We start from the raw sequence: 23,384 nt of genomic DNA on the forward strand, positions 1-23,384 counted from the left end.
CAAACAATTAATGAACAATTTGTTCACTTCAAATTATGTGTGTGTGTGCACGCATGTTACAGAATACATAATAACTATGCATTTTGAATATATTCACTACTAGCTAATGCCCGGCATATGTTGCAATGTCCCATTAAATTTTTTTTTTTTAAATTTTTTGAAGTTCGTACATATAAACAATGCATTTAATCTCTATCTCTCTACCTCTATACATATATCTCTATATTTTTTTTTTCTCTCTCTCTCTACCCCTATTTATCTATTATATATCTTTCTTTTATATTTAATTCAATTCAATTCTGTCATGCATGTGTACATACAATGAAAACACACAAACTGCCATTAAACTATATGAAATACACACATTTGTTGAAATGACTGACACGCCACCTATTGTATAATATGTTAAACACAACCTGAAATGTCGCTGTTTGTATTTGATTCAATTCAATTTTGTGAATTGTTTGCTGTTTGCATTTGATTCATTTAGAATTCTGTAATGTGTGCGCACTCATACACCAAAAACACCAAACGTACACAAACTGCTGCTCAACTATATGAATATATGAAATACACACATTTGTTGAAACAATTTGCATACCACCTATTGTAAAATGGTTGTACTAACTCAGAAACCTTCACGGGCATACACATGGAACAACTCACCAAAGTTTCATCGCAATTGGATGAATGGGAGACAAATAAACAAACAGTCATTTTTATTTATAGATCAGCCTTCATACAGCTACAATTTGTTTTGCTATCCAATTACTACCTAGTTTGAATGGTGAGGGGGGAGGAGGGGCAGCTTGCCCACGGGCGTTGGGTTACAGGGGATGCAGGACGAGCCATCCAAAGTTTTGTGGATTACAAAAAAGTGTGAATTAAAAGGTGAACATAAAAAAACAATCATCCAATATCTACCCTTATTTTGATTTTACCCATTATCAACAATCATTTTTTCAATGGAGATCTTTAGTTCTCAGTCTCAGTTTCTAGTGTGTTTGCACGGCATGCAAAACCAATTATGCCTGGTACATTTATAGTTTTTTATTTTTTTTTTGAGGGGGGTGGGGGAAAGAGGGCACTTATCACAAGTTCTGCCCCAAGAGAAACAGAGGCTAGATCCATCCTTGGTCACAACTAGTCTCGCCACCCGCCTCAAAGAAAAAATACTTCTGTAGCACTGCATTATGGTGCCCATCTACCTGAAATTATAAGGTACCATTGCTATTTTCTTTACAGCTGCAAAAAAAGCCCCAGGGGCAAAACCATCACATGCATGAAGTTCCCAGTCAAAAGGCAGCCCGTGGGGCATACAGTCTTTTCAGAAAGTGTGTAACAATGTTTAATGAACATATCTTTGGTGGTTTTATAGATACTGAGTTGAAAGGTTTTAAGATACAGCAGTGTGAAGATACCCATTTTGGTCATTAAATAAGTAAGTAAAGTAGGCAGCCTGCATAGCCTGAATTTTTTTTTGTGCGAAAACTATGAATATATTCAGAAGTTTTGTGTAAAACAGTGTACCCTATATGAAATACTTAATAGAAAAAATTTTAGCCACGTACATAGACCTTATAAGATCTTGGAGCAATCATATAACTGCTACCAACTACACGCACGCTACTTAGCCCATTCAAGTATCAAAGAAAAAGTCAAGTGAAAGTGTAACATTTATTTGAGGACAGTATTCTTACCCTATCCAGTGGTACTCAATAATATATGGTTAACTTTACTAAGTAATAATGCTTTAATGTAAAAAGTGAAAAAACAATCACATATTTAGGTTACGTTAATAAACACATTTACCACGTCACCATTCTGTCACATTTTATTTTAGAAAATGTTTTCACACACAGATTGAGATGGAAAATTATTTTCCTGTCTAGAATTCTGAACATCTAAAATTTAGTAAACAACAAACCAACCGACTGGAAAAAAAAATTTCTGTTTACAATGAGTAGATGGGAAAATTGAAAATGATAGAAAATAAAAATTATGCACTACTTACATAATTAAATGTTCTACAAATTTTATTAGTGATTTTGATTGTAGTTAATGATTGCTAATTGCTGAACTACAGACTCTGATGGCAAAATATATTAACTTGTACAAGAATCTGAAGTGACAAAATAAAACCTTTGATTTTGGATCATATACCTATTTATTTCAATCCAATGTTACAAAAATCAAAAGGATACAATAACATCCACTGCTTAACAAACTATTAAAGAATCTGTTTTGGTACAAACTTAACTTATATGAAATAAAAGAATCTATGAATAACATACAAACTTAGCAGTGATTAACTTTTGCAATAAAACAAATAGTACAATCTACGAATGGAAATGTGGTGATAATTTTTAAACAAGTAAATTACAAATGTTTTAAACATTTAAGTATAAATATTTGTATTTCAGGTATGAGGTAGTGAAAAATTAGAGAAATAAATTACAATTGTGGTGGTGTATTAATTTCCAAAAATTTATCATAAGCAAAGTAAGTATGTCTGTCACAAGTATCTAGCTCAGACATGAATAAATGCAGCATGCAACATGAAGATCGCATACAATATTCCATTAAACACAAAAAATTCCAGGGTTATCCAGAATACAGACAGTTACTATTAGCTAAGATATCCAACATGTGGACATTATAGTTAAGGAAATGTTTTTGTGGACACAAATATAGCCTTCAATTGCATTTTTGGCATTAGAAATGAAAGATTATTAAGTTCTGTAACTATAAAAAAAACTCTTGGTTGAACATGCTCTTTATCAAAAACAAAACAACATTAAAGCAAAATTGTTGTTAAATACTTGCAGAACATTTTTAAAAGTTTTCCAATTTTGTCACACACAAACTGCATAAAATTTTGCTATGTAAAATTCTATGCACACTCATATCACATTGTTTCCTCCACTTTATTTTGCTACCAGAATATAAAAACACAGATAAATACCTAGAATTATTTCAACATTATATACTTAAAAAACACTGCTCCTTACTCTTTAAATTCATCACTTCTTTAAATAAGTTCATGAAAATATTCTTTAGTTCTTTAATAAAGACCAAATATTTATGAATTATAAAAATTGACCATTGTCTTATATAGATTTAAAAGCGTGTTTTAACACAAATTTCAGCGAATCCATTTATCTACATATTATAACTTGCAGGCTGCTAATTCAAAACTTGTATGTGTATATAACCTGCCCAACTGACAGTGTAGCCAAACTTAGTGTAACACATTGCTTAAAGCTAAAAAAAATGTTGATTTTGAATTAATAGTTTTGATCTCATGCACATTTTAATAGGTTTGCTTGGTTTACTAAACTATTCAATCAGTTTAACTACAGTGGGCGTCCGCTAATACAAAACCAGTCTAATTGGAACAGTTTAGCATGAAATTAAGAATTTTAAAAAGTTATTTCTTATGTATTTTTGAAATTATTTTACATCTTGACCCAATTATTAACATGTTTTGTGATTTTGTGCTTGTAAAAATTTTGATGGGCTGTGACAACTTAACGCTTACAGAGATGTATTTTACTATATGCTGTTGCATTACAGCAATTATTTGGCAAATCCAAAAAATATAATAATCCGAACAGGTCTCCGCCCTAATATATTTGGATTAGTAATAAACTACTGCATATGTATATTTTAACTTAAAAAAATTGTTTCAATAGTTCAATTATTTCTCAGAACTTTATCGTCGAACCCCAAAACTAACTGTGATACTTAAGTGCGAAAAGTGCACGCATGCAACAGCGCAGCCTACTTTAGAGGTGTAGACCTGTGAGTCCACACCGTAGGTCAGTTCTGAGCAGAGCCTTGTTCAGTTCATTTCACTTCAGCCCAGTGTTCCTGCACTAGCAACAGTAATGTTCGAAACAGTAAAACCTCTATACAACAAAACTGAAAGGACTGAGTTTTTATATGTTTGTTATAAAGGATTTCTTTAAAAGGAAGTCTTACGAAACAAAGGCAATAATTTTGCGGTATCTTAATTCCACTATTGATAGACACAACACACAAAATTTAAGTGTTCACAAAATTTTTTAGAACATTTGGTATACCAACTGAGTTCTGAAATAAAAGAATGTACAGAAATATTATATAACGCAACAAGAGGCATAAGAACCTACGCAGACCCCACTGTCACCGGGCGATCACGGAAATGGAGGGGGTAGTCCACACAGCTTTCTGCTAGCTGATAACATCAGTCTCACACAGACCGAGTTACATGATCCAATTTACGGAATGGCTTCTACTTCAGAATTTAAATCTCGTATTAAATTGGGTACACCACTGCAGGGACAAGCACGGGAGATGTTAACATTTTGATCAAACTTTGACACACAATGTCTCTGAAACTGATACTGCATCAACAGGTTTTCAATATCAACAACGGAACAAATTCTGACATAGGGAAAGTGATTTGATGAGGCTGGCGGAACAGTATTTAATGTTGAAAAAATCACGTTCATATTACACACAATGTAATTTCTTGTCTGCAGTCAAATATGGAATTTGGCATCAAAAATTCCATTGGGACAGGTCCATAATTAATTATTGTGCTTGCATATGGAGGAAATAGCTTTGTTCTGAATTGTATGCTTATTTTTATATTCTGGATAAACTCAATGATATGAACTTTGAAAAACTTTCAATGTAGGTGAAAAGTAAACTATTGCCCAATTTGCCTGAAAATTTTATTATCTTAGTGTTCAGTTGAACACTAAAACAAGAAATTCAAAACTGACTAGCAACTGTGAAGAAAGTGAAATAAACACAAAATTTCCTAGGAAAATTGTTCATTTAGTATCACACTTTAATATAAATTACCTCCACACATGCAAAACTCATAATAAACTAAATACACTCCGAAACATTATAAATGCACGGCCCATGACCATCACATGCAGTGAATTCCAATACAGACTATATAACATCAGTGAATGTTTCTATGTCACTCTTTGCAGCCCATCATGTACTTGGTAAAAAAAAAGTTAAATTGTGAACTGAACATATGCCGTGAAATGTGACTAACTGAAAGAGAATAACTGTACGATGTTGGGAAAACAATAATGAAAAATGTAAAAAATAATGGTTTTTGTGATGTAAGTACAGTTGTCCCTCGATAATCCGACACTTTTTAATCCAACGTACTCAGTAGTCCTACACGCCGCCAGCAATTTTACCAGCTGTTTATTGTGGAAACAATACAAGCCTGCAGCGACATGAATCTCCCCCCCCCCCTTCCGCTCTGTACACTTATTTCGCGGGGACAGATCAGTAAGTGCGCAGTTGAAGTGTAGATCGGACGTTCAGTATTACTACTGCTGACTGTATTTACTGTTTGCATTGTGCGTGTAGTGACAGTTTAGAAATGGCAAGCACAAGTGTGAAACGTAAACATAATACATTAAATTTATCTGAAAAATGGGAAATTATTAAACGAATAGATCGTGGAGAAACTCCGAGTGCAATATCTAAAGTGTATGACATTGGACGACGTTCTGTCTACGATATTGTGAAAAATAGGGAAAAAATTGAAAAATTCATGAAGTCTGTTGAAGATGAACCCATGAACAGAAAAACTCTTAGAACTAGCGAGTTACCCGCCCAAGGTCGATGACGCTCTTTTTATTTGGTTCAAACAGCAACGGAACCGGAATGCACCTATTTCAGGAGACATTTTGAAACAAAAAGCCCAGCTTTTTTACCAAGTAATAACAAAGAAAACTGACTTTCGCGCTAGTCACGGGTGGTTTGAAAACTTAAAGAAACGTCATGGTATAAGATTTATGCAGATGAGTGGCGAAAAAGTGTCCGCTAACGAGTCTGAAATCCAGGAATTCATCGGAAAGTTGGACGTAAAAATCAATGAACTTGGCCTAGTTCCTGAACAAATTTATAATGTCGATGAAACCGGCTTAAATTAGCGTCAGCTACCAACAAAAACATTTGTTACTGAAGAGGGAAAAAAATTTTCTGGGAGAAAATTACAAAAAGAACGAATCACCCTGATGGTATGTGCGAATGCGTCAGGAACTCATAAGTTAAAACTGCTTGTTGTTGGTAAATCAAAAAAACCACGTACGTTGAAAAAAGTAAAGGTCGAATCTCTACCAGTAACCTACATGGCTCAAAGCCGTGCATGGGTCACCAAAGAAGTTTTTCATGATTGGTACACTAACAGCTTTGTCCCACAAGTTAAGCAAGATTTAAAAAATAAGAAGTTACCAGTGAAAGCCCTTCTGTTGCTTGAAAACACACCCGGACACCCTGACAAGGATGAATTAAAAGTTAAAACTGCCAATGGGTACATTGAGGTAATGTACTTGCCAACACGACCGCTTTGATCCAGCCAATGGACCAAAACGTCATAAAGACTCTCTAGGCACATTACAAAAAGCGCCTTTTAATGAATGTTGTCAGTCAACCTAATGATGACATTGCAACAATTTTGAAATAATTCAACATTAAGGATGCAATTTTGAATGCCGCATTTGCTTGGCAGCAACTAAAAAGCACAACCCTGATAAAATCTTGGAAGAATATTTGGCCTAATAACCCACATCTTGCAACATGCAACTCTGCATCCAATGATTCTGAATCTATTTTGGATGCTGCACTTGAAATTTGTAACGAAGTGGAACTTGCGCCAGCATCAATTGAAGAGTTCAAGACATGGATTATTGAAGACAACCTTGCTACTGATGTGACAGACGCAGAAATAATCCAGGAAGTCACGACAGTAGATGACAAAGTGATCGAGGAGGCAGTGCCCGAGAAAAACTTCACTATCAGATGTGATGAAGCGTTATCGGCAACCAAAACTTTGCTTCGTTGGTGCAAGGAGAGAGAGAGTTAGATTTATCAAACATTTTGATGTTAAAAGGGATTCAAGAACAAGCAATGATGGACTACCTGCGTAAGATGAAGCAGAAGAAAATCACAGACTTTTTTAATGTGTAAATATGTAGTATGTAGTATGTAGTATGTACTTTTTTTTACATATGTACTGTACATTTTACTTTACTTTCTTTCCGTATTTCTTTTAAAAACTTATACATACCGTCATTTCATAGCCTAGTTTTAATAAATTAAATGTACTTATACTGTTTGATACTTTTTGTTAACTTCATTGTGTTCAAAAGCATTGAGAAAAAAACATCTTTGATAATACAACATTTTCGGTAATCCGACACGCCCCTGGTCCCTTACCTGTTGGATTATCGAGGGACAACTGTAATAAATTATAAATATACATAATACATTTGCTTGCCTCACACGAAGGGGCATGATTAATTGAAAACAAATGGCCTCTTTTAACTATGGATATTGCACAAATACCATGCTCATCCTCAAGAGTATTATTACAAATGTTAGGTGGTAGCTGTAACTCCCAAAAAAATTGTACTAGTTTTCAAACATTAACTAAATTAGGAATGAGTATTAAACTAAAAACAAACCACCAGCAAAACCTAATCTCCCGATATATTACTTTTCGTATTGAAATATTTACCTTTTTACATACTTTTTTTTGTTGGTCAAAATATCTTAGCAAAATTTAGTGAAAAAGCATTAGACACCCTTTAGGCTTGTATCTTCTTGCATGTCACATTTGCGGGTTATCAAATCATGCAGGTTGTCGTACAGAAAAAAACTTATATTGCTGTAGGACAATGTGAGGAACTCAGACCTATTACCACAGCAAAAACACGCAACTTGTAGTTATAGCAATCCTAGAGGCAGAAACTAATGAATACAGTAAAATTTCAAAATTATAATGCTATTTTGGACAACTAGGGGAAGACACAAACTTTTGACTGAAAAGAAACACAGCGAGGATTCTAGAGTTCAGATTACCTGGACTGTACTGTACTAGTATTTACTGCATTGTACTTAACAATGTACTGAAATTTGTTAAGTGTAAAGTTTTCCTCAGTACAGAAGTTACAACCCATCACACACAAATGGATTCACTTCAACTTGTAATAAACACACCCAGCTTGTTTTATCGTCAGTGTAACGAATCAAAGAGCAAGTCTCATGGTATACCAAATTCATTGGATTTTTACTGAAAAATGATTGTATTTTTCTGATTTACTGACTTGAGCAAACACTTCAAGGAATGGCTTTTTAACATACATTTTTGAGCAACTACCTAAGTATCCTGATTCCCACATAGCTTGACTGTGTATGCTTGATTATCGTCACAAAAACTAATAAAATAAACTTGTTGGCTGTAGTACGATGACTAATATAAACACAAGTGAGATTTAGGCCAGAGGGGGTGAAAATAAATTGTTTTATCTTTTGATATCAAGTGGAGATTGATATAGCAAATGTTTGCAAAGATACAATGGATTTATCAAACAACAGTCTCGTAAAATTATTTTTTTTCCTTAATGGACGAGGTGATTTGTGTTTTGTTGTTTTATTTACATATTTCTGAAATTATATATCCCATGACTATACATTAATGATGCATAAAGTGATCATACATATCTGAGAAGTATTTTTTAAAGGGAAATAAGAAAAAATTGAAGATTTTTAAACTACCTACATCCATTCTTACATGTCACACTTCATGAAAAAATTTGAAATTACCAGGAAACAATTGGATTTTACATAATAGGCTGTGCCTAAACTAATATTAAAACTCGTGTTAGCAAGGTACTGGTAAATGGTTTTGAAATTCCAAGTATATTATAGCTACTTACTTTGCTCGCCCGCGCCTCCACTGTAGGGTGTGGAGCGCAAAACAAAATAATCAGGGAAGGGGCGTGTGCTGCCAAGGGCACGAATGAGGGTAGAGTTGGGTGAGACAAGCCAGTTCTGTGCATTTTTCCCCTCGCTTCCAAACGTTTTGAAAATTTGTGCTCAAAAACTGTCACGAGTAGCAGCCATTTAATGAACACGTGTTTCATTACAACCTAAAAAGTTAATTGTGGAAAAATATTTAATTAATGTAAATATAAATGTTGGGATTAAAAAAAGGGGTGGGGGAGGAGACATACTTCATCACTTCAGGTTTTATTTACGGCGGAGGGGGAATAGGGCACCCTCTCCTCCCTGTTGTAACAGCTCTGCATATGACAGTGTGTTTTAAAAAAGTATATGTAACACAAGCTTAAGACAATGGCCAATTATCAGTTCAAGTTATTAAGTCAAAAATGTTTTCTAAAATTTTGTGATAAAACATCATTATAGGAAAAAAAATTGATTTAAGAATATCCACAAAGCAAAGTATTATTAAATTTAGGCAAAACATTACAAATGCACACGGACTCCTAGGGTGACAGGAAGAATATATTATGAAATCTATGACAAAAATAATCTCTAAATTATAAACTACTGCTGAAGCACAGGACTTGACTTTTGGAAGTCAACTAATAGGACAATAAAAGATATAATTTCTTTAAAGAAATCTCACTTGCACACAAGCTACGAATGTGTTTTTTTTTTTAAGTGTTATCTCTCTGAATGCCACAAATCGCCATGGAATTACATGTCTGCATTCATGCCCAATTGTTCAAAATATACCCCCCCTCCACCATTTTTTTCACCATATAAACAACAGCACGAAAATGAGCGTCCATGCCAAGACAAGTCACACATTCCAATCATGCACACTCTGACAACAGGTACAGGTTCAACAACAAGTAAATTAAAATTCTAAGAATGAATAACCATAAAGTACACTGTATGCAAAAACTAAAACAGCATGCAAAACTGCATAGTAAGTAATATCATCTCAAGCAAACAAAAAAAAGTAAATAATAAATATGACTTTTTTTTTCATTTCTTTAAATATGTACTGCAAGCATTATGGAACCCAAACTGAAACAGTCAAACAAATTTGTACATTCACTGAACACATAAAAAAATCATGATTCTCAAATTCTGTTAAATAAGAATCCCTACTCCACCCCCAACCACTACCCACAATTTTATGTTTTGTACAAATTGAAAAAATTAAGAAAGGATTATCATCACACTATAACTCATAAATAAAGAAAAGTTACAAATGCAAACATTACATGGGGATTCAACCATACAACACTGTTGTTGCTTTATGCTTGCCAGCATTTGGTCCCTTGTTAAAAATGTTTGAAGTGACATCAACACAAACAAACTTACATATTGAGATTACATTTTTTAATGTTGCTAAAAGCATTGTAACACAGGCTTTAAATTGGCCAATAGCAACTACGTACTTAGGGATGTGCTTAGGTAAATGAATAAATACAAATTCCATGCCTCGAGGAGTGCCTATTGCCCTAATTTAATTTTATGAAATATATTTGGAAAAAAAATAATAATTCCTTGTAACATTTGTAATTAACTATTTTCTGTTATATCAAATACATGTACAACAAAAACTTAATGGAAAATATACCCACAAACTAAATTCAGAAATGTTTGCACGATTCATACCTCACAATTAATTTACATTATGTGATGTTAAAAATATTTGGAATATTCTGGATCAACACAAATTAAAACTATTCCAGGAAAATAATTAATTGTCAAACCATACAATAAAAATACAGAAAAATTAAAATGTATTAAAAATTATTTTGAAAACATATTCATGCAGGACAAGCAAATTTCAATGTATTTTATTAATGGTTTTTTTAACTGAAAAATTGTGTTGTTCAACTGAGAAAGTAAGTTTACAAACTAAAGCACACCAATTTTATCACAAAATATAAGAATAAAAAACTTAATTGAAAACTGGAATTTCACTGCATAATTATTCTGCATAGTTGTTCCACCTTCTAATGACATTAGCCTAACATTTACTTTTCTGATAAATATCCAAACAAATAAAAATTATATTTTAAATGGTATTATTAGCAAAAAATGATAGTAATATTGAAGCTTATGAAGGATGTTAACCTACATTACTATGAAGATTTCAAAATTAAATAAAATTAATACAGAAAAAAAAAGAAATTACATGAAACAAGTCAGAAAAAATAATTCTCGAAGTAGAATGTTACAGACTGATGTCACTTAATAAATAAAAATCAAATTTTAAGTAATTTTTTTTAATGTTGCCTGGTTCCAATTTATCTTTGTAAGCAAACATTCTAATTTCCCACCTGCAGCTATTAAAAAATATCACTTATACACATGCCAATATTTTTTTTAAATATTTACAAATATGTAATACACAGTATTTTTAGTATAATATAGTATTTATAAACAGCTTAAACATGGATATCAAAAACATTTATTTAAACATTTACCAATATTCCATTTCTTCTACTTTATATAAATTATTTTACTTTCTTATAAAAAGAAACACAACAGTATATAATATTAAAATATCTCGTTACTCTACTAGTATTGCACTACATCAGCACCCATCTCAACATCAACGTTATCACATCATTAAGTGGCCAATTACATGATATTAAGTGTATCGACTAAAACATATTCCTCTCACATTCATATATAATTGCACTGAACGCCAGTTAACTTTAATTACGCAAAGTACATAGCAAGTGAATAAACATAATGCACATACACAAGTCCTAGCTAGTTTCTTGATAGCTCACAGTACGTAATTCATGAACGACTTAAAGCTGCAACGTAAATTACACCAAAACATGACAGCATTATGCAAAAATTCACATCATTTTTTTTTTATATATGCCTGTAACTGTATCAAATATTAGGTATGTATACTCATTACAATATGAATTAAATGTCTAAGTAAGCCAATAATTATTAGAAGCTTCAAATAAATTAACATTTTTACTTACACGAAACAATAAAAAAAAGGCTGGCTGAACTTGTGGATGTGACAACAAAAATAACCAACTGTATCAGGTACACTCAGAAAACTTATCAACAAATGCAGATGTTAAAAATGTTGTTCATAACTACACACATTTCCATACTTTAAACTTCACCAAAACTTATAGTAATAATATAACAATTCCAAAAGAATTCAACCTACTACCATTTTACTAAAACAATCTATAGAAAAAAAGCACGATCTTTTTTTTCAATTTTGTGAAATAACACTAGTTTTTTTAGGGGTGGTAATGTACAGTAATGATTATTAAATGTATCTTTAATGTGGTGCAAACACGGTCATGAATAGAATGTGTGCGCACATGAGAACAATTTAACAACAGTGCAATATGCTGCATAGGCAAAGCTAGACATGTATTTAATTATTCATCAAGTCAGTGAAGATTGGTTTTGATACTCATTTTCAAAACTATTTTTCTTTTATAGAGAAGTATAAACCACGACTATTATTTACAAGGGCCACACTAACAACATAATGTTAAAAGTTCTCATAGCTTGCAGGCTAGACCTCAAAACATGTAAAATTCCACAATTATTTCTGAGTACGTGTCTGCCTTACCTGGAGACCCCACTATAGGCTGAGACATGGCTTTACAAGTAAAAAAAAACTCCTGGATAAGAATCAGCCACATTCCACACTATCGCTGTCAAACTAAAACACACTGTGCATTGTGAGGAGAATAACACCGCTGTACACTAAAAAGTATGAAAAAGTTACTGCAGATTATTGTTTCAATGTTTCAAGTGGCTCTTGCTACGGCGCGAAAGCGGGAGGACACGCGTGGATCGCAGTTGTGTTGGCCGATGGAACAATGATCTAGGAAGCAAAGTGCAACTTTCAACATATACATCACACTTGCAGAACGGCTGTATGCCATTGTGGACTGTTTGTACACTACATACCTAGACTGGAAAAACCCTGATCGAACTTATCTTTTGACACATTCCCTAACCGCTTCTTGAAAGAAAAGAAGAAAAAACTCCCCTAGCTTGAATTTGGGTGTTCTCATTCTATGTGATGTCTTCGAGAATTTCCTTAAAATAAAATTTTTATTTATTAAAAGTTATATATTTTTTTATTATTTATTATAATTTACTGAAATTAATAACTTGAAATAAATTTGAAATATTAAAAACAAATTTTGAAAAAACTATTTTTATACTTAATTTTTTTTCTTAAATAAAAAAATAACAATGAAGTATAAACATTTAATTTTACAATGTAGATTCCACTGCCTTGCTGTATAACACTGTATAACACTGTAGATCCAAACTAGAATCTTAATATTAAACTTTAGAGAATGCAAGCGTTTCTTGTGTATAGGCACAGTCATCGAAACTGTTATTGAGAAGAGTGTACAGTAATGTTAAAAGTTTTAACATTTTACAATTATAACATAAATTCATTTGGACAACAATTTTATAGGCTATGGCGTTCACAGCAGATGCTGAATGTTTTGTATCATCTGCGTGTAGTTTTAAAAACTTTATAATGAAATAAAACCAAGCTGTATTTGGGAATGAATCATATATATAAATAAACTAATTAATAAGCAGTAAGTACATTTAATTTATGTAGCAGTGTCTTCACAGCAGAACTCGGTAGGAGATACATACATGGTCGACACTTCCATACGGGAGTACTTGGCAGCACTTAACTCCTACGTCAGTAATGTGTGGCTTCACCTGTCAGATATCTTGAAAAGCGAGTGCAAGGTATGTTAACTGAAGTTACAGCTACATAACTACGTTGATCCAGAGTATTTTACATGCTCAGCCTACCACTTGTGTTGAAACAGCAATGAATTATTCTTTCTTGTCTAATTTAACCTGTTCTACATATGTGCTATGCCTTACACAAAATTCAATTTCAAAATAATCCAAACACATATAATGCTTTCTGGACAGACGACAGACTTACAGCATCAGAGCAGTGGGATGCAAGTACAACAAGATAGTGGAATCCCTAGCACAAAATATTAGGTCTTTTGGCATAGAACTGCCTCATATTTACCGCTACATGTCATTTCACCTTTTCACCTTTGGAGTTTTTCAGTAACACTCACACTGGCTATCTAACCACCTAAGTTCCTAAGTGTCATTCATGTTCATACTGACTAGATCAACATATCAGCTGGGCCTTTCTCTACATGCTCTCTCTGTAAAGCTTGATGCATTACTACACGTGTTGAAATATAATGTTTTTGCAAAGTTATAGTCTTGTTACAAGCTAAAAGAAACCTTAACAAAAGTTGTAAAGCACACCCCTAATATTGTAAGTTGAAAAATATTAATGTCATCTGATCTCCAGTTGCTCTAAGGGGAGTACCATCCACAATGGCTCCTGTAGCTTCACCTATGATATGCTGAACATTTAATCCACTTACCACATCACAAATTTTATATTTAAAAAACTTTCAACAGCAACATGTTTAAAACACACTCAATAGTAATATCCTAATATCTTAATTTTTATAAACCCTGATAATGCACTCAAAATAATTCAACCATATCTACATTAAATACATATATATTGTAATACATAAATAATTTGCCAAACCTTAGAAAACAATAAGTATTAAAATCATTACTCCAAAATTTGTTACAACATAACATGTAAACAACACAATAAACCAAATAAAAACCTCTAACCACATACAATATCAACTTCTATATTTTTAAAGTAAGTAGAACAACACTAAGCACCAAACTATGTATTAATATATGACAGCATATATTAAATTTAGTATAAAAATAAATTAGAGCTTAAGTGAAAATAAATGCTGATAAAATTAATTAATACACCCTTATCTTATATACATTAAATAAAACCAATTTGAATATTATATTGTATTAACAATAATATATTTTTTTTAAATCCTAGAACACTACAAGTAATTTCATTAACTGCATCTGTACTTGTTTAAAACACATTATGGAAGTTGTACAGACTTTACCTTACACTAAGCCAAATTACAAAGATTTTAAAACATTTACACGATACTCAAATCTGACAAGTAAAAATAGAGGTTTGCAACTGGCGAATTCTACATAAAAGCTAGAATTCACAGCCAATTTTCCTTTGTGTGCAATACGTACAGTCTATTACATGACTACAGATATATCCTGCCTACTTAAAAACAGCTGCTGGGCATTCTTCCACTCAGATCCAGATGGTATGGTTGAAAAAATACTCTCATAAGACTGAACAGTGAAAATTACCAGGATTGGGATAGAGGTAGTGATTCTTTGGCCGGTTCATCGCAATCTGACCACCAGTTTTGAACTGTCCAGAAAGTCTAGTCAAAGTTTTAATAAACATAGTCTTAAAGTCACTGCACTTTTTTGTTCACCAGCCAAAATATTTCTTCATCTGGAAAATGAAGTGTAGAATGCAAGATCACTACCTCTAAGCTAGAAAGTATAATACTTTTTCCTGATGTCTCTTGGTGCAAATTTGTCGCACTGTTTATAAAGTAAAACTTATGTACAAATAACAACACTTTTTTTTCTGTACAATCATGACATAGACAGTATCAAAACTTTGATATACAAAGATAATAAGATTGTTGTAAACAAATGAAAAACACTATAAAAAGACTAGAAAAATAACAGCAAAATCAACAGAACAGTATCTGCAAATGAAAAGTGCAGTAAATTTCATTACAACAAAACAGATGAAATACTAAATATTGTACTTTTTTCACATTTAACATAGATGATTTGAAAGGTTTTTTTTTTTGGAAGTTGCACAGAACTGTTGAAATCATATTCTACACAAATACTGATTTGTAATACCGGCAAACAGAATACATTCTACAAGGGAAAATGATGAGCATTTTTCAGCTCTCCCGAAACCTTAGTAAATTATGAGAAATTGATTAGACACAATTTAAAAGCATTGTAAAAAAATTATACTGTAATCAGAAAAACTACTCTTATCACAGTTATAACCACCAACATGACTTCATAATTACATTCCCTTTTAATTCGTATAATTTAATTTTACAAAATTTTTCACGCTACTTTGTATACGTATTTATATATTCATTTTTTAGCCAGACTCAAATATCTTTAATAAGTTTAAGTAATGCACATTGCAAAGCAGTCATGAAATTAAACCGAGTTTTTCGTTAAAAAATGTCTTTTTTGTAAAAATGTTTTACTCAAAGATATCCAGTAATTTTTTTTTAACCTTAACTTTTGAGTGAACTTTTTAGAAAGGTTTCCATCCATAAATGCACCAAAATCATTTAAAGCTTGCTTAGCAAATATTGTTTCAAGAAGATTTAACCTGAAATATGTCCGTCCATCACCAACAACCGAATAAGAAGAAATTATAATAGCGGCCAAAAATGCACTGTTTAAGATACTACGATGTGAATATGTTACAAACAGATGTGCCCAACTAACTTCACAACCCTAAACAATAAAATTATCATTCACACCCATACTTAAAATTTCCACATAAATCTTACAAATATAACAAACTATAAAAATCTTATCAATTGTTTCATGAAAGGCAGTAAAATGCCTTCCATCTTCATTCAACATCAACTAACTCTCGGCCTGCGAGTTATATACAAGCGTACAACAAACAATTAAAATAACTTCTGTTTTTGTTTTCAAAATGTACCACTTTGGTAAGACTATTATCATAAACATATAAAGAATATATAAATATTTGGTACCAATAAATAAAAAAAGTTTTCGAATACATACATACTAAACAGATAAACAAATTAAGTGATTTCATCTTTTACAAAATCTAACAATATTAATGTTGCAAAAAAATTTAGCATACATAACCAATGTAAGAAATTGTTCTAAAGATCTTTTTTTTTTAATTTGAAAATAACCAAACTTCTCAACTAGTATGATATGCAAAATCTAGCTAGTTGATTGCACTGTATGTCTTTTTCCAAATGTTTACAATAAGGCATCATCTATACAGTAATATGCACCCGAAGAAATGTTAAGTCTTAATGTTAAGCTCATAGTACAATTAAATCAAAAGGAAAATACGTACACATAACTCAAACACGTTGCTGATTTGGTTAATTTTAAAATGATGAACCTACTTGGACAGCGAGACGAACTAATTGTACTGGTTGCACAAACCGGAGTAAAACATGAACCTTGACACCATCAAGGACCACAAGTAGTGGTTTAAGTATTCAGCTGACGATCATGAGGTCTTTTCGTTGTTGTTCAGAGAAACCGTTTTCAGGTCCAGGGACTCTGAGTCGAACTTTCTGGTGTAGGGGTTGAAGAGCGGGTGTTTGAAACGACAGTGGGTGCGGAGGTTGTCGCTGCGGGTGTAGGTGGCTCGACAGAGCGGGCACTCGAAACGCCCGGGGAAGTGTACGTGATAGTGGTTGCGAATGTGCGTAACGACTTTGCCGCAAAGCTTGCATCGATGCAAATTGGAGAACCCAGGCAGCTTGTCAAATGTTAGCCTCATGTGCCATGCTTTTGAGCCTGCAAAAAGGAAAGAAAGAAGGTGTGAAACTCAAGACACACTGAAAAGGTCAAAAGGAAAAAAAAACACATTCCTGGTGTAAAATAAAACTAGAGGAAAAACTATTTTACATACAGCAATCTAGAAAAAAAAAAACATGCAATACATTTTCAAATCATATTGAAAAATAAACAAGTAACTTGGAGTGTATTAACATTAAGTTCTGGCCAAACAGAAAATTATATAGGTAAAAACTAAACAAAATCATATTTAAAAAAAAGTAATGCATAATATAGATTATAACATCTAAAAGTATTGTATGCTAACTAAAGCCAGAGGAAGAAAACACAAAGTCTACAGTATTGTCAAATGGTAAACACTACGAAGGAAAGAAGGGTGAAAAAGGAAGAGAACTGAATAGAAAACATGTTGCTGAATCCAAACCGCTGTAGGTTAAAAATATTTTGAAAAGTTTTGAAAATTTTTTTTACTATTTTAAAACACTGAAAGACATGAAGCATCAGATTTTGTTAAATCTGTAGCATAAACAAAATTCTGATATTTATTATTTTCTTTGTAATGAAATGGATAAAAAACAGGATTGTTTCTTCTTAATTTTACATAATACAGGATCATCGAGAATGTTACCAGGATTCTTAACTTTTATTGTAAAAGAAGTACTTAATGGACATTTGGCATCTAAAAAAATTCTGCAACCCTTTTTTGTTACGGTGTTGGATGTTACACAGTGATTTTAACGTATCCCTAAAAGAAAGAGCAAAGTTTTCATGTGGCCATGAGGCTGAACTTTTATAACTTTTCTGAACATTTTAAGATGCCAAATGTGTATATCCATGAAGTACTTATTTTAAAATAACAGTTTATAATCCCGGCAATCATTCTCGATGAGCCTGTATTTGATATAAATTAACTACGTGGAAATCACAAAATAACTGTCTATGGTGTAGACTCTAGTGGCCTAAGACCACACAAAAAAAAATACTGAAAATTATTACTTTCTCCAAATAATTTTATAACATGGATAAATTCAATTTTTTTCTATCTCATGAAAAACTCAACAGCATATTAATGATAGGTTTATATTACTATTATGCTATTCAAACTATTAAGTCAAGCTGGCCTAAACGAGGGTTGTTACAAAACATGAAATTAAAATATTCCTCACCAGACATGAAGGACAATTTTCCATTACTTTTAAGGCTACATAAATCTAGTCTGTATTCATGCTTTTTCTGGAGTCCAGTTGAGGTAGTTAATTTGTCAAATGTGTATTATGAATTAAATTAACCTTTCCGTGATACACCCTCTGCTTTTCCAGCACGGCAACACTAAAAATGTACGATTGCATATCTCTGCAAAAGTTTATTAGAAGCTTAATGTTTACACTTAATTATTTTTTTAGACAATTTGTATATACCTTAGCAGAGAAAAACTTTATTATGAAACATATATTATTTATTACCTTATGATACCAATATTTTAATAATAACAAACTCATTTTACCACAAGAAAGAAATTAAAATTAATGTACACCTCACTGCAAGTTGGATGATACATAGATTTCTATTAATTTTTTTTTTGTGATTAAAGTCCTAAACGCCTTTAAAAGTTATCACTTAATTCTAGATGTGTCTGCTTAATGAAATAAACTAATATATGTATAACACTAGTTTTTTGAATGAAATAAATAAAAATTAATTCTGTGTTTGGTGTTAGGATATTTTTAGTGAAAAGAGGTTTTAAACGCCCATCGACTGGTATTAATTTGTTTTGAAGACGTCTGCTTATTGGTTTGTCTGTAAAAAAAAAACAATAAAAACAGACATCATGCACATAAACATTTTTTTTTTTAAATAGGCAGCATTGGTGCAATACCTTGCCATTTCAATTTTCTCTCACATTTCCTTGTGCTCTAAAGCAGTAGCAACCCTGTAAATTACACTAAATATTTGACTAAGCATCACATGCATGCTGACAAGAGAAAGCTAATCACGAGAAATTTGACCAACTCATTTGTTATCAAGAAATACTATCTTACACATGCATGTTGAACCAATATAATGGCTTGTATTCATTAACTACTTGAAGATACCATTTTATCTTTGTACTGCTACTGTCTTTTTTCTGTTTAGAAGCTGAGAGCATAAAACATTGTGTACAACTTTTAGCTATGCGTAAGCCAGTGCCTCCGTTTAGAAATACAAGAATCATCTTGCAGTTCAGAAATCAGGCATGCTCTAGAAAAACCTTAAAAAATGTGCTAAACACAAAACTCCTTGGATTAACAAGTAAAAAATGTTCCAACGATGTCCACTCATCTCAGCATTTCAACAGTAATAACAAACAAAATAAATAATGGAAAAGTTTGATAGAATTTTGCAAAACGATACTAAAGAAACTACTATGTCAGTAATCCACACACCACGCCCCACCATTTTAATTTTCGTTACAATTGTTTCAATACAAATTTGTTTAAAAATATTCTGTATGTTTGTTGTTATCAAAAGGACAAACCATGGTAAACAATATGTTTTATGATATTTTCTGTCGGTTATCTGTTTACAATGAATAATATTATTTACTGTAAGGCATGTGTCTTGGGGGCCAAGGAGTTAATTCTGTGCCTTCAAGGGATGGCTCTAACAACAAGGTGTCTGCCACAGACACTGGACACACGTCCTCGGCTCCTGAGGGTGCATCTCGCAAACATCCGGCCTACCCAATATGATATCACTACTCTGGTTCCCGTCGCCAGGCATACTGTCTGCTACCAGCTACAAGGCTGGTGTTTCTCACGCTTACTTTTTACAGCCAGGGCATTTTCCTTAAAGATGGACTCGCAATGATTTGCCGCGTCCGTCTGTCCATCGATCACGTGACCTGCAGCCAGTCAGATGGCCCGCAAAATTCCATGCATCCATTCGTCAAAACCCTGCCAAGCTTTGTCTTTCGATGGACAGATGAAATTATAACCTCAGAAATGTTTGCAAGGCATTGCTTCCATGTTAAAATGTTTTTTAAGATTGTTTATTTGTTTAGTTGCTTCCATATTGTTTTGAACTTGGTTTGAACAGTTTTTAAAGTTTCACATTTGAAATAAAAATTTACAGATACAGAAGTGAGATTAATAATGTAAGGTAACTCAAAAATATATTTTAATAAATATCAGGGTGAAAAAAATATTAGTTTAATGATTCTTAAGTGCTTGGCACACATGACGATCAAAGTAATACACCTTTACAAGAGATATTTTCTAAAAACTTTCAGCCTTCTGTCAGTTTCAGCATCCAAGTGGAAAAATATTATGATGAACATGCAGAGTTGTTTTGAATCTGTCTGCTAGTTGACAGATGAATGAATGGCGGTCAGATGGATGTGACGGATAGAGTCTACATTAACTGGTAAAATTTATTGATTACAGCTTAACCTGTTTTAAACATTGAGGTTGTCAGAGATGAGGGGTGACAGGAGTGCTTGTGGAATGCATTAGTGAGAAAAACGGGAGTGCCCGGAGAACAACCACATACTCGCGGCAATGTCCACCAAGTTTCCCCACTCATGAATAATCCAAGTCCGGGAATCGAACCTGGATTGCCATGGTGGGGGTAGAGATGTTAAACCACTCAACTGCTGTAGCTGGGGAAAATTTAAAGAAGAAAAAAGATCAGCACATAGAATAATTTATTTAGTACAAAATATTGCCCATATAAATCTAAAATGTTACAACTGCTGAACCTTGTTATAACAACAGGCTGTTTTACATTTTAAGTTGTCTTATGTTCAAGATTACCTTGAATTCACAGCAACCGAGGTCAACATACATTTGAGATCATAATGAATGACAGAAGTAAAACTTACACCAAAACACAGATTAAACCGACAGCTTCCATAAAAAAAATTAAGTTATATTATGATCTTGGTAAATAATAAATTCAGTAAAACTTAAAACCAATTAGGTAATAAAAATTTAATAATCAAATAATCATGTATTTGTTGTAATGACCAAGTGATTCTCTGAATCCTTGTATCTTGTCTGAGATGGCCAGCCTTTGCTCTTGCATATACTGTCAACTAATATCTATAAAATTTAGAAGGAAAGTGCATTTTTACTTTACAGGCCGTATGATTTTATAAGAAAAAAAGCCCAAGCCTGTGTGAATGTAAAAACTTGTTAACATAAAATTATCAATTCAAGTTTTTAATTATGACTAGTTTTCTTTACAATGCAAATATATGATTAAAAATTACCATCTTATTCAAAACAATAATATGCAACTACCACCACTGTCATGCAGGAAGTTTGAAATCACAATGCATTCATGCTAGGCAACCCTCCTACATACTTACTGCAGAGATTACGAACAGAAGCTACAAGTAATACATACAGTTCACACGTCAACAATATCGAGATTAACACTGCAATGCAATATGAACAATCTGTTAGGGATAACATATTTACCACACAAACGAGCATGGTGAACCTCATTTTGTTATTTATCATTGCTGATGATGACACTGCTTAGTCAGCACATAGTCCTGTCTCTCATTACGCGTGAAAGCTGAACGGAGAGATGTTCCAACTGTTGTGTGTCTTGCAAAGCCTTCCTAGTCAGGGTTTATCAGAGTTAGAGAGGCATGTTCATACGTGAAATGCTCTTTGGTGCTTCTAGCGCTCTCTCTCTCCTCTAAGTGCAAGGCTCTGAACTGGTGTGCAGTCTGTTCATCGTGCATAGGACAACTATGGTATTTGAGCAGTAACCATAACATTAGATGGCGGAGAAATGAAGATAACAGTGTAATGCAAGGCCCTTTTGTGCTTTCAAGAATCTGTACCACTTGTTTCATGCCTAAAAATTATTCAGAAAACACACGTTTTAGCCACTTTCACTCTCCATAAAATACATTTTTAAAAAAAATGGAAACAGAACTACCCCATCCACCCTCAGCGCATTCTTAAAATGCTTTTCGAAAACAGACATCACTCTGATATCTTGGGCAGTTTTCAAATTGAGTTGTTTCTTCTGAAGTTCCGCAAAATTAATGAGTGCCCAGGCAGGCGGGGCCCTTAAGGGAAGTAGTAATTTAACTGTTCATCATCTACAATTTCACTTAGTGTAACATCCTTGGAAATAATTTGGTCTTCAGTTATTTTTAACATTTACCACTAATTCTTTTAGAAAAGAGTTCCAAAGTGCATCTGTCAAATTTACTCAGAAGCAATGTGTTTTCACTTTATAATTAAAGTAAATAGGTGATGTTCAACGTATCCTGGACATCAACTAACGGTCATGTAGACAATTAAAGTAGGTACCAGATATATTCAGATTCAAACTTATCATAAATCCCTGTTATAGATTCAAAAGTTTAGCAAGTCCTCCACCAATAAGATCTCCAGTTTTATTGCTGCCTTTAATTTTTCAGAGGGGGATTCTGTGTAAAGAACACCATCAACACAAACTGGTTTATTCATTTCACCTTCAGTCCAACATTACTACACTCTTGACTCTGCAGTATCATTTCTCTACACTGAGTGACGAATCACGGCTGTTCAATGGACAGGCACACGCGTCTACGATAGTCTGAGAGACTTAATAAAGTTTATGTTGCCATTTTTCACGATTCACGGTGGACTTCCTACCATACGCACAAACATTCACTTAAGCCCCCACAGCGCAAGCTGCATGGAGAGGATGTTCGTGCAGTCAGCTGACAAAAACCACTTCAGTAATGCTGCATTTCACATTTAGAATTACGAATTACGATACAAGATGAATAAGTGCAAAAAACATGACCTCTAATCCTTAAAATAGTACAGTTATATATGCAAATAAACACAGAGGATTTGGTAATCTACTTATTGCTCTAACAATATTCTGTGCTGGCAATTAATGCTGCTGTAGTTGCCTATGCAGCCTAAGTTATCAAGAAAATGAATGCAAATAGTAGCTCCATAAACAGATAATATTTAACCCTAATAAAACCACACAGAAATAAGCACGTTTTGCCAAAACTGAATGCAAATTGCTTAAAATGACACCAAAGGTAGAATTAG

At 32.9% G+C, this 23,384-nt stretch overlaps 1 protein-coding gene across 5 annotated transcripts in view; it reads right to left on the reverse strand.

Moving 5' to 3' along the window:
* Window positions 1–23,384, reverse strand: part of LOC134543081 (sex determination protein fruitless-like) — a 107,383-nt gene that overhangs the window by 18,216 nt on the left and 65,783 nt on the right. For 3 of the 5 annotated variants that reach the window (XM_063387852.1, XM_063387851.1, XM_063387848.1), the window contains exon 5: window positions 423–17,331. The exons of the other annotated variants lie outside the window; for them this stretch is intronic. In XM_063387852.1, the coding sequence (XP_063243922.1) occupies window positions 17,039–17,331 (293 nt within the window). In that variant the 3' untranslated portion in view covers window positions 423–17,038. Of the gene's footprint in view, window positions 1–422; window positions 17,332–23,384 lie in introns of those variants that run through there. 5 annotated transcript variants of the gene reach the window in all.

Source organism: Bacillus rossius (genome assembly GCF_032445375.1).
Source record: "Bacillus rossius redtenbacheri isolate Brsri chromosome 9 unlocalized genomic scaffold, Brsri_v3 Brsri_v3_scf9_2, whole genome shotgun sequence".
Lineage (NCBI taxonomy): Eukaryota > Metazoa > Arthropoda > Insecta > Phasmatodea > Bacillidae > Bacillus > Bacillus rossius.